This window comes from Stylophora pistillata, chromosome 6 (genome assembly GCF_964205215.1).
Source record: "Stylophora pistillata chromosome 6, jaStyPist1.2, whole genome shotgun sequence".
Classification (NCBI taxonomy): Eukaryota; Metazoa; Cnidaria; class Anthozoa; order Scleractinia; family Pocilloporidae; genus Stylophora; species Stylophora pistillata.
In genome coordinates, this window is record NC_142524.1 from 25990758 (window position 1) to 26004056 (window position 13299).

The 13299-nt window shown below is 39.3% G+C and overlaps 2 protein-coding genes and 1 pseudogene across 2 annotated transcripts; 2 read left to right on the forward strand and 1 right to left on the reverse strand.

Moving 5' to 3' along the window:
* Positions 1-2057, forward strand: part of LOC148729125 (uncharacterized) — a 52762-nt pseudogene extending 50705 nt beyond the window's left edge.
* A 2276-nt stretch (positions 2058-4333) lies between these two features.
* Positions 4334-8598, reverse strand: LOC148729130 (uncharacterized). Its single transcript, XM_088725087.1, has 6 exons — positions 8508-8598; positions 7633-7910; positions 7151-7265; positions 5839-5870; positions 5149-5277; positions 4334-4852 (listed from the first exon to the last, which is right to left on the reverse strand). The coding sequence occupies exons 1-6, from the start codon at positions 8596-8598 to the stop codon at positions 4334-4336; spliced, it is 1164 nt and encodes a 387-aa protein (XP_088581213.1).
* Positions 8599-8869: 271 nt separating this feature from the next.
* Positions 8870-10414, forward strand: LOC148729131 (uncharacterized). The gene has a single exon (XM_088725368.1). It carries the CDS (start codon positions 8960-8962, stop codon positions 9839-9841), a length of 882 nt encoding a protein of 293 aa, XP_088581494.1. The 5' UTR covers positions 8870-8959; the 3' UTR covers positions 9842-10414.
* The last annotated feature ends 2885 nt before the right edge of the window (positions 10415-13299 follow it).

Consider the following 13299-nt stretch of genomic DNA (forward strand, 5'->3'; position numbering starts at 1 on the left):
TAATACAGGATTTTTTGGAAACTAAAAAAGCTAAGTTGACAATCCCACCATTCTTGTGAAGAACAAAGTCCTTACAATTCACTGCTAAAGAAGTGACAGATACCCAGCAGATTGCCCGCCTCCGTATCCATGTTGAGAGGGCAATCAGACAAATAAGAGAGTACCAAATTTTTGTAAGAGTTTTACCTATCTCAGTAAACCAAATTTTTACCTATCTCAGTAAACCAAATTTGGAATATATGCTGCCTTCTGACAAATTTTAGAGGGCCACTATATCGAAACTTCGATTTCCCCCTGGTTTTGTTTATCAAGCTGATGGATCGTACACTCTTCGATCTGAAGAGGAAGCCATTGTCAGTGTCTTGCATATCCTCAAATTGTTCAAATATGTATTTCATGGAATTTATAATTTGGAGGTCTCCAAATTTATCTGGTATGGGGTTATAAAGAGTAGACCGTACTCCATCTACCCTCCGATTTTTTTTCTTTTCTGTTCTATCTTCCCTGGTGGTTTTACCTGCTGTACCAGCACCTCCTGCACCTCTCGAGGATTTATTCCTGCTGTTCTTTGTGGCACATGCCATGTCTGTGGAAAACTTGTCTTGGACATCGCAGGAGGTACACTTGTCAGGCCCAATTTTCGATAGTGCTCAAGGAGGTACACTAGCCCAATTGCATGGTTCCACAGCCCTGCTCCCACCTCACAGTTGCAAGAGGTACTTGATATTCTGACTTTAGGAGTCCTTGAGATCTCAACCTACTGAAAAATTTTAAAAAGAGCTCAACCTCTGCTTCACAATGTGCATTTTCAACATCAAACACTATTTATTAAGCTTTGGTCAGCATTTCAATAAAATACAAGAGCTTGATTGAAACTCCGAAAATAAAACTTGACACCAATCCTGTACCGCCAATCACTGCGGTGAGATCAGTAAAGACGTTAAGACGCTTCAAACAGAAGTGAAAAATCTTGTTTCGCTTGTGAAGGACGCTCTGACTCCAAAACCTCCAGGTACTTTTTTTACGATGATGTATTGGGGAGCGGCATCTCATGATTTCACGCTCACATGTTAAAACTGCAGTATTTTCTTTCTCACAGCCCGTCCCTTCTCTTCTTGCAAGGAGCAGTACGACAAAGGAAAGTAAGGAAACAGTAAGAAGTTTTCATTTCAATATTCCAAATCACTCGCTTGATGTGTGCTGTCCATTATGGTAGGTATAAAGACTCTTGTCTTGCATACAGGCTGACTCAATCCGTTTTAATGCTCTCCTTTTCCATAAGGTCGAGACGAAGCCAAGTGTATCTGCTGATGTTTGGTTCACAAAAGATTCCTGTTTACTGTCACATGGGAAACTTTGGATGTGGTGATGGAGGATGGACAATGGCCATGAAGATTAACGGTGCAAAGGTAAACTCCCTGTCTCCTTTAAAAAACTCTGGATATAATTATTGATTAAAAAAAATAAAAAGAGAAGAAATGAAATTAAAAAAACACACAAAAACGAAAAAAAATAAATAATAGTTATTCGTTTCTCAGAGAACCTTCCATTACAGCTCCAATTTCTGGAGCAACAGAAATTCCTATAACCTTGCTGGAGGCAGGACTGGGTTTGACTCACAAGAAACCAAGCTACAGACCTACTGGAACACACCCTCCTCCAAAATCTGCCTCGGTATAAAGATTGGGCATCAGCTCAGGTTCATTGTCATCAACAGGCACGCCAACTCACTGTACTCACTGATTGCTGATGGAAAATAGCGCGCTACCTCACTGGGTCGTGACAGGTGGAAGTGTTTAATTGGTTCACAGGCCTCCTTGCAGCACTACTGCAACAAGGAAGGGTTCAATACTGTGGGAAGAAGCCTTCGTCAGTCCAAAGCAAGAATCGGCATCATTTCTAACCAGGAGAATGAATGCTACTCTTGTGACTCCAGGATTGGTTTTGGTACAGGAGGCCTTCACGACGACTCCAACACGTGTGGCAATGAAGCAACATACTCACCAGACAATGGACACAAGCACATCAAAGTCATGGGCTACATCCTGTTACAGTGACAGGGAACACCGCGAACGTTCCAAATTTCAAGCCAAGAAGCCATCATGAATTTAAAAAAAGGTAGTATACTCTGGCTTACCAGCTAATAAGACAATGGTTTCAAAATTATTTTCTTCTCTGGTCAGATTTGTCTTACCTATAACTTTTTGAAAACCGGTCTAAGACGTATCAATTGTGCAAAGCCAATTCAAGTCTTGAGAACGAAGTAGAAATAGTCAATGGAGATATATTCTATGTTCATAATAGGTCGACGTCACGAGCTGCACGCGAAGGGAGGTTGTGATCTGATCACGCACTAAGAGGGGTACACGAGAATAGTGCCTTTTTTTCGCGCGATTTGCCGTTTGCGCTCACCTTACCCATTTGTCTGCTTGGGTGAAAAACCCGAAAAGCCTCGCCTGTTCTGCAAGGTAACCAGGAGACCAGGAAATTCATTATTTGAATGGACAATAATTGGCCCTGATACGATAACTAAAGGAACACAAAAAACAGTACCTTCAAAAGTATTGCCCATTTTCTCGCTCTCATTTGACCCGCCCACTTTTCTGAATCATTTGTTTGAGGCGTCAGTCTCTACGCGAAATACGAATGAACACATTAACAAGACTTTTATTAGTTCTTCAGCCGAACAGATTTCCTTCCGAAATATTTGCCGTAGTTTTAACAGACCTCTTCAACACTTCTTCAGATAATCCCCTTATAATTCAAAAATAAGCTTAAATGGATCAGTGAGATTTCATTTTGAAATTTAGAGAAAAGAATTCTGTTGTTATCTCGTGTAGAACAAAAGATAGTACTGAAACCGCTTTTTACCTATCGACGAGGGCGGGGAGTTTAGGGGGATGATATAGTTCAGGACGTTCTAGAGGACAGATCGGTCGTTGCTTAGAGACCACGAAGAAAAAACATAGAAATCTGACTGCCAATTGACTGCCAATAATGGGGGATGGGGGGGGGGGGGGGTCAAAAGAATATTAAAACCAAAATTGACCGGACTTCCCCCTCAGCTATAACTGATTCCTTACAACAGAAATCGGTTATTTTGCTGTAGGTAAAGTAGTCGGCTATTCTTTTCGAGTCGCGTAAGTCATCCGGACTGTTTAGTTAAAATCCGTCGGTAGGGTTGAATGGCTTTGTTAGGCTCGTTTGTTGTGAAATTGTGGCGAGGGAGTGGTTTATATAGCGCCAGCAGTTCTTGAAATCTGTTGAGAAGAGTCTGTTCGAAGAAAGCGAACGAGCTATATATCATAGTTGAAAGTAGTTGTTGCAGTAAGTGTAACTTTCTGCCATCCCAATCTCAGGCCCGGTCAATAATGTGATTCGAATTCATTATCGACCAGGCTTTTTTGCGGTGTACCATGCACATTTGGTCCATTTGCGGCAAAACTGTTGAATCAGTTTACACTACCGAGACCAATGGCAATCGACCGACCAAATACTCTTATTTTGAGTGAGATGATGACGAGTGGTCAATCACCCCCACCGACAACAGTCCCTCTTAAGTCAACTCTTTCCTGAACGATCAAAGTGAACCATCAACTGAACTAAGGATAGGTTGTTAATGACGGTGTCTTTATTGTTTTTAGGAAGAATTGTTTTGCCGGTGAGGTCACAGGCTGTTCAGCTCTGTAAAACTTCAAGCAAAGCGTAAGATATCAGTATAAAAAGGAAGAGATCAAATCAGGAAGTAACGGCCATTAAATATAAAAAGATGAGGAACAGAGCCTCTCACAAATATCTTTTCTATCGTTAATTACACTTTCAGCTGGGGGGTTTGGATTTTACGATTCTAGCAAACAAAGCCTCTCCCACTAATTGCTACACATTTCCTTGTAAATGATATACGCGAACTTGGTGTTATATCATGGTAATTATTAACAACTATTCACCGAAGTTAAAATGGCTGGTGGTGGATATTACTGAGCCACGAAGCGGCGAGTTAATTATCCATTACTAGCCACCTACACTTACGGTGAATAGTTTTTTAAGCATATACTAAAACGGTGACACATGTAACTTCCCTGCGCATACAGCTCGCGACATCGACGTTTAATGGATATCGACTATGTCTTCTTAGCAAATTTCTATAGAGTTTTAATACTTGAATTGGCTTTGTACGATTGAAGCATCTTAAACTGGATGTCAAAAAGTTATGTTTGAGACAAATCTGACCAGAGGAGAAGATAATGCTGAACCTACTCTTTTATTAGCTAGTAAGCTTTACATTTTTCTATTTCATGATGGCTTCTTGACTTGAAATTTGGGGAGTGAACTGTCACTGCACCAGGATGTACCATATGGCTTTGATGTGCTTGTCTCCGTTGTCTGACTTGTGTGTTGCTTCATTTCCACACGTGTTGGAGTCATCATGATGACCTCCCGTACCAAAACCAATTCGGGAGTCACGATAGGCGCAATCATTATACTGGTTAGCGATGATACCGATTCTTGCTTTGGAATGAGGTGAGTCGTCCCCCACAGCATTGAAACCTTCCCTGTGGCAGTGGGGCTGCAAATAGGCCTTAGTACCAATCAACTCCTTCCACGTGTTACGACCCAATGAGGTGGAGTGGTATTTTCCATCAGCGATCAGTGAGTGCAGAGAATTGGCGTACTTGTTGATAACAGTGAAGTTGGCCTGTTGGTAGATCTTTAGACCGAGACAGATCTTGGAGAAGGATGTGTTCCAGTACGTCGGTAACTTGGTCTCTTGTAAGTCAAACCCAGTCTTCCCTCCAGAGGGGTTATAAGCTTTTCTGTCGCTCCAGAAATCAGAGTGGTAATGGTAGGTTCTCTGAAAGTGATAATAAATGATTTTTTTCTTATTTAGTGTGATAGCCATTATAGACTGTTTTAGGCTCACGGTCATTAACTAATCATAAGCCACTCCTGGTGGTTGTAAGGAAGACCGTAGCCATAACTTGCCCGTCTTGTAAAGATGAGTGAACGGTCGAGCGAACGACTTTTGGTAGCTGTAAAGGAAACAGCATACACTTTCTCACAAACACTATTTCGCTTACTTACACTGACCTGTATCTCGAATGAATTTCAAATGATTTTATACTTTATTGATAGCAAATCAATTTATACCTTGTTGCCATCAATTTTCATGACAGGTGTCCATCCTCCATCTCCGCATCCAAAGTCTCCCATGTGACAGAAAACGGAAATTGGCTTTGAGTCCAAGAGCAGGACAACCTTACCACTCTTGTCCAATCTGTTGGATAAAATAGTTTGTGAGAACTGGTAGTACGTAGCGAGACTTTGGCATATTTAGTAGGTCTTATAACTTTTCAAGAGACACAACGTACGTCTCAATTCTTTTCCAAAAAGAAGTCGGCTCGGATGATTATCATAAAGGATCAGGAGCTGGATTGTTGTTAAAATAATTGCTTTTATCATATAAGGGGCAAAATTACTGAATTGTGATTGGCTGAAAATCGCTTAGCAACGGCTGCCAAGGTAAATAAAATTCTCTTTGTTTTGGCGTCCCGTCTTACGCGAGATCAGTAAGGAAACATTTTGCCCCTTATATTATAAACAAGTAATCACATGGTTCCTCGTAAAATTAAGGATTAATTTCACTTGTGTTTTCGGAAGTTGCAGAAATTTCCCTAGTCGCTGCGCGACTCGGACAATTTCAGTAACTTCCTAAAACACGCGTGATATTAATCCATGATTTTTACTCGGCCCCATGCGATTACCTACACTTATTCCTTCTCATGGCATATCTTGTTCTTAACTATTTCTGATATTGTCATTGAGCTATTTTACTTAAATATTCCTTTCGTAAATTTCCTTGCATGTTGAGACTGAAAGAAGAGTAACATATGAATATTAATCTTCTCGGTAGAATTGTGAGTAGTTTTGCATTCATGTGATCATTAAAAGCATCAAGTTTCCTCCAAATTTTTGTAACCTGATCAATACAAGGCAGGTGATTAACATAAACAAAATCACCCTCTCTGATAACTTAACAACGAACCCTTAAACAACAACAGAAAAAAGAACGTGTGGTATTTTATAAAGTCTGATTGAAACGAATATTTACATTTAAAGAGAAAAAACGCAAATGAAAGGCGTTTACTTTGAAACGGAGCATCACAAGAAACCTCATGGAAACATCAAAAGAGATTCATTACTCATTGTGCAGATTTTTCCATCCCCAAAGTATCCAGGTTTGCATGAACACTTGTAGGATCCTTCAGTATTGTTGCACACAGCATTGGCATTACAGCTATGTGTACCTGTAGCACACTCTTCAGTGTCTGAGAAGAAATTAATAACTTTTGATGGCGGGACAATTCTCCAAAGAATGATTTTCATTTGAGCGTTAAAGGTAACCAATGGTCTGCTGGTTTTTGTCCTGCCCTGTGATTGGTTCAAATACTCGAGCCATACCCTTAATAAAACGTATCAAAACCAACTGCAACTCAATCACTCGTCATTTCCCGGCCTGCAAAGCTGGCGTATTTTAGCCCCTTACAGAGGTAAAGAGGGGCAGAGCCGCCAAAAGGAGCAGCTTACCAAACGCCTCGCTTCTCTGCTACTCATTTTTACCTCTCAAACCGCACTCAAAACTGCAAGTTACGCAGAATCGTGTTTTCTCACCCTCAGGCTTGCTGGCTTGTTTTTTCTTTGACTTCTCATTAATTTCTGCTGGATTTTTTCCTTTTTTTCTGATTGGCTGCCATGATTACTAAGGGTCTCGCTTTTCGACATTCGGTTAAAAGGAGTAATAAGTTTTTGCGATGATCCAAATACAGCCTAGTGTAAAAAGTAATTCAGATAAAGAACGAGATCGGTTCGTTCTTGGCAAATGGACTTTGAAATATTTTTTTTCTGGTAATGAACAGGCGGGTGGCTCTGAATGATGCCCCGAAACCACGGTGGATGAGTAGTTAAAGCATAAATTTCGAAGTAAGCCTTGTTCGATCTCCTCTTTTTCATGAAGAAGAATTGACAGGTAAAGAAGAAGATCTACATTCCTTTGATAATCACCGCAGGTATATCTCCTTTAACAGCTTTTCTCGTCCAGCTTGCTAGATAGTTTTGGACGTCCTCACTTTTTAAAAAAACAAGTTCTGTTTACCTTGGCAGCAGTCTTCTCCTTTGAATCCAGCAGAACACAAACAGCGATAGCCTTTGTCAGTAAAACCACTTTGACAAGTGCCTTCATTCTTACAGCGGTTTGTAACACATGCGCTCTAAAGCCAAAGAGATAAATTAGTAATCAAGTACACTTCCCTTCAAACTGATGATAATTAGACTTAGTCATCACAATTGCATCTTAAGCCTTGTCATTCTCTTGAGACTGAGCCGATAAATGTTCATCGCGTTCGCTTTAGCCGCCTTTCAGTTTTATATTTCTGCATTTTGTAAACTTGTATTTTTGTTGGTTCTTTATTAGTTCAAACCTCTTCCTCTATCGAGCGTTTGAAATCATTGCTGTAAGTGGCCACGAAAGAACACGCCTTTTGGCATTTACACCTACAACAAACTTAGTTGCATTATTGAAATATTTTTCGTTACTTTTTGGACCAATTAATAGATAGATTAACAAAGAATACTTGCATCAGCAGAATGATGAAAATAATCTATGTTCTCCTCCAGCTCATGTTCGTGTCCTTCGTGAGTGACATCATTCAGTTCGCATAGATACTTTCCACGTTCCTCTGCTCTTTTATCGAGATTAATACTGACACAGTCGGGTTCCATGTAGCACACGTTATTACAAAACCCTGCGATCATGACTTCCACCACGCGAATCAAGTGGTTCACCAGGCGTTTGCCATCAAAGGCTTTTTCAGGTCCAAACTCCAAAGTACGGCATTCATCTGTGTCACTGAAGTCTGGAATTAAACAAAAACCTAGAATGAGCGTAGTAGTAGTAGTAGTAGTAGTAGTAGTAGTAGTAGTAGTAGTTGTAGTAGTAGTAGTAGTAGTAGTAGTAGTAGTAGTAGTAGTAGTAGTAGTAGTTCTTTATTTAATGTGGCACCACACTTAGCTACAAGCTACCTACCAGGAATCCCACAACAAAATATACAATAAAAATTATAACCTACATCAAGAAATTATGTACATTTTTTTTTTTTTTTTTTTTTTTTAATACAGCATTGTTTATTACACTTACACATGTACTTACACTATAATTACTTTTTACACCATGTTTAAACTACTTTAACTTACACTACTTACAATACATCTATAACAATACAGTTACACTAGTCAAATTTAATTACAGTTGATCTATTTACCACATTATTGTTTGCATGTTAGTTGTCGAGTAACTACAGAAAAAATTTCCATTTGTTCCTGAACTCCTTCTCGTTATTACAAGTGACAGCAATATATTTTTCTAGATAAATTTTGTCGCGCACAAGTGAGACGAAATCATCGAAACGGCAATTTATGGTATTTAAAGCGTTAACATATAAAAAAATATTTGCCTAGAATAATGAGATGGTTGAGGGCTAAACAGTAGGTGTGACAGCGAATAATTCCGAACATAATCTCCAGTTCTGACAGTGACAGTTTCATATTACTAGAGGTTGAGTACCACTCCTGGAATCTATTCCAAAAAGAACTTGCTTGCTTACAGTTTATAAACAAATGCCAGACGGTCTGGTGCTCAGATGGACAAAAGGGACAGGAGGGCGATGCAACTTTTTTCATTTTATGTAACAAGCTATTCGTTGGTAAAATTCGATGATTAATTTTGTATTCAAACATTGTCAATTTAATTTCTCTCGTGGCTTTGAATGGTAGGAGGTAGATGAAAGAATGGCGGTCATGGTAGGAGGTAGACGAAAGATGGCGGTCACGCCGAAAATGTGCTCGTAGTATCTTTACAGTTTCGCAGCCCTAGTGGTGGTTAAAATATATTTAATAACCATTCGCAATGCCTGACGAATCATCGAACAAGAAAGGAGCCGTGGATAAAGGCAGAAAACGAACAAGGGAAGGCAGCTCTCAAACAGACGAGGAAGACGAGTTCGATCAACATCACAAACATGAATGCAAAAAGTGCCTCGAAACAACAAACTCGAGGCTCTCCGGTATTGAAGAGAAACTCAACATGCTATTAACTGTACTTCCCGAGTTGGAAACTTATAAAAAGAGGATTACTCTTCTTGAAGAAGAAAACAAAACCCTGCAAACGAGCTTAGAGAACTCGCAAGCAGAGATAGAAGACCTAAAAGCCATTGTTCATGATGTTAATTTAAAGCAAGGAGCAGCAGACACCTCCAGTGAACGCATCAAGAGCGATCTCAAAGAGCTACATCGCCGACATGTTAAACTCGAATGTCACAGCCGTAGAGGAAATATGAAATTCTTTGGAATAACGGAACGTGAAAACGAAACAAACAATGACACCGAACTCGCCCTAAGAGAATTCATGCGTACGAAGCTAAAGATCCTTCCAGTCGACGAAGAAAACATTCATTTTGACAGAGTCCACAGAATTACTTCACGCCGTTCACAATCAAATCGAAGTCTTCAACCGCGACCTATTATAGTTAGGCTGACGGATTTTCAAGATAAATTTTTCATCAAATCCTATATCAAAAATCTTCCAAGGGGTACCGGATTTGGAGTATCCGACGATTTTCCCAAAGAAGTTGACGAGGTAAGGAAGGTGTTATATCCGATCCTAAAGGCGGCCAAGCGCGATAAGAAGATTGCATACTTCAATGTCGAAAAGCTGATCATCAATGGTGCTCTTTACCGTGACGAAGAAACATCCCAATTTCCTTTCTATGGGCGTTTAATGGACAACTAAGCTGAAATGAACGCTAAAACCGTAGTTAAGTTGAGTTTGTTTTTCTTTTTTTTTTTTGTACGGAACCACCTACTTGAGAGCTGCGGCTTTTCACTTCGATATCCAGTCAAAACGCCGCACAAAGCTTTAGGTAAGTCTTTAATAGTTATGTGTTCCTGTATATGTTTCCGTAAGTGTTTTCCTTTTAGCTTTATCTTCTGTTATGTTGATCAATTTTGTTTCGATGTCAGCGAAGTAATCAGAATCAAGCCTTTTCATAAATATCAACCGTACTGTGAGCCGCATAGTTCTAAGACAGCTACTTTCCTTATTTCTTGGATGCCTTGTCTATCTTTTCATCAGAAGCTAAATGTATAAGCTGCTATCACTAAACGTTAGAGGGCTAAACAGTTCGAGAAAGCGAAGACAAGTTTTTCGTTGGTTGCATCAACAACAATCGGATATAATTTTCTTGCAAGAAACTTATTCCTCGCCGGAATCTATCAAAAGATGGGAAACAGAATGGGGAGGTAAAATCGCGTCCAGCCACGGCTCCTCCCATAGTAGAGGAGTTATGATTTTATTCAAACCCCATCTTGACGTTGACTTGGAAAAAATCACTACAGATAATATTGGCAGATGTATTTTAGCCGAGACTATTATTGATGGTACCAGAATAGTTCTGGTCAATATTTACGCACCGAATGATGCAACCCAACAAGTTGTTTTCCTCAGGGACGTGTCAAAAGAATTTCTAATTCCTTACGCCAACGACAACCTGGTGCTGGGAGGTGATTTTAACTGCACAATTAGCACTTTAGACAAAAAAGGCGGTAGACCGGTTGATAGTAAAAAAGCTTCCATCAACGAGCTTCAGTCGTTAATCTAAACACACAGTTTACTTGATTCCTGGCGTTTCAAGAATCCAGATCAACCAGGCTTTACATGGGCTAACCCGTCAATGAAAATACAGTGTAGACTTGACTACTTCTTTATTTCAAAACAGTTAAAAGATCGCGTAAAAGAGTGCAAAATAGTTCCAAACATTTATTCAGATCACTCCGCCGTCGATCTTTCCGTGTCTTTTAGTGAAAGTGAGCTCCCTCGAGGACCAGGGTTCTGGAAATTTAACAACTCTTTGCTGTCAGATACTAATTACGTGGAACTGTTGACATTTAAAATTCCCATGTTTGCAAAAAAGCATGAACAAGTCAACGACAAAGGGTTGTATTGGGATGTGATTAAAATGGAAATTCGTGCCTTTACAATAGCTTTTTCAAAGAAGAAAGCTAAACGAAAACGTGACGAAAAATCAATTCTTTTGTCGGAAATGATAAAATTGCAGACCAAACTCCAGACGTCATACAGTGATTCCCTTAAGGCCGAGCTGGAGAGAATAAAATTCAAGGTGTCTAAAATTGTGGGTATCAAGACACGAGGAACAATCGTGCGCAGTAGAGCGCGTTGGTATGAGTATGGTGAGAGAAATAGTAAATATTTCTATAACTTAGCTAAAAGGAACCAAAAAAAGAAGCATATAACGTCCTTAGTTAACAACGCTGGTGACAAAATCACAAACCCGAAGGACATCCTGGAGGAAGAAGAACGTTTCTTTAAGGAGGTTTATACATCAAGAAATATGGACCTCAACTGTCCAACTTTTAATGAGTTCTTTGAAACAGAAAATGCATTATCAGAAGAAATCGCGAAAACGTGCGAAGGTGTCATGTCTATCAATGAGTGTGAAATTGCGTTCAAAACTATGGAAAACAACAAAACTCCCGGCACGGATGGGCTAACGCCTGAATTCTACCGCTATTTTTGGAACTTGCTCGGTTCATTTATGGTAAATAGTTTTAATTACGCTTTTCGAAACGGTACTCTCTCCATCTCTCAGCGCCAAGGAATTATTTCCTTAATTCCGAAGAAGAAAAAGAATACCGAATACTTAAAAAATTGGCGACCTGTATCTTTATTGAATGTAGACTATAAAATCGCAACGAAGACCATCGCTCTGCGTTTGGAGAAAATCTTGCCGATTTTAATTCATCCTTGCCAATCTGGGTACGTTAAAGGAAGGTTCATTGGGGAAAGTATCAGGTTAATAGCAGATACAATGCATTTCACAAAAGAGAAGAATATTCCAGGGGTAGCCGTATTTTTAGATTTCGAGAAAGCGTTTGATTCGATTGAGTGGAATTTTATTCATAAATGTCTCGAAACGTTTAATTTCGGTCTTGATCTCCGACAGTGGATAAAAGTGTTCTATACAGATATCTCTAGTTGTGTTTTGAATAACGGGTACGCCTCAAAACATTTTCATCTAGAACGCGGAGTGCGTCAAGGTTGCCCACTTTCCGGCACATTATTCATTATTGCTATTGAGCTACTCGCGCAAAGTATTAGATGCTCAAAAGAAATAAAAGGTATCACAATAGATGAACATAAAGAGGTCAAACTTTCGCAATATGCAGACGACACAACTGTACTTCTGTCTGATGTTCAATCAGTGTCAAAGTTATTTGATTTATTATCACTTTTCGAAAGGTGCTCTGGTCTAAAACTAAATCAAACAAAATCTGAAATGCTATGGCTTGGCTCTGTAAGCCACAGAAAATATTCTATACTTGATCTTCAAATGAGCGGTGAGCCAGTTTACGCGCTTGGAGTGCATTTTACATATGACCTAGAAATGTCTGAAAAGAAAAATTTTTTGGACAAATTAGATTCTTTAAAGAAAACATTGAACATGTTGTCCCAAAGAGACCTCTCCATCGTTGGTAGGATAAATATAATTAAAACATTGGCACTTTCAAAACTTGTCTTTATCTGCAGCGTCATGTGTACCCCTAAAGACTTCAGTAAAGAAGTAAACAGGATCGTGTTCGACTTTATTTGGAATCACAAACCCGCCAAAATAAAAAAGACTACCCTTTTCAAGCAAAAAACAGCTGGTGGCTTGGACATGAGGGATTTTTCTCTCTTTGATAAAGCATTAAAGTTAAACTGGGTAAAACGGTTATGCTCTAACTCGGATGCTCCATGGCAGTACATACCAAAATCCCTCCTAGCCGATGTTGGCGGCACAGAACTGTTTAAATGCAACTATGATTATAATCTCCTTGACCTAGACAACCATCGTCCTCCTTTCTACAGAGAAATCATTTTTTACTGGCAGGACATTGCAATGACCACACCCAAAAATAAAACTGAGTTTCTCTCACAGCCAATCTGGTATAATCGATTTTTAACTGTGAATAAGAAAACGGTATTCTTTCCTCATTTGCATCAACATGGAATAAAACAAATCTCGGACCTTTTTGACTCCTGTGAGGGTCAATTCCTTTCATTTAATTCTTTTCGCAATAAATTCAATGTAAAATGTAACTTTTTGCAATATTATAGCATTCTTTCTTCTATTCCACAAAATTGGAAAAAACTATTGCAAGAAATTATGTACATTAAGTAAAATGTTTTTA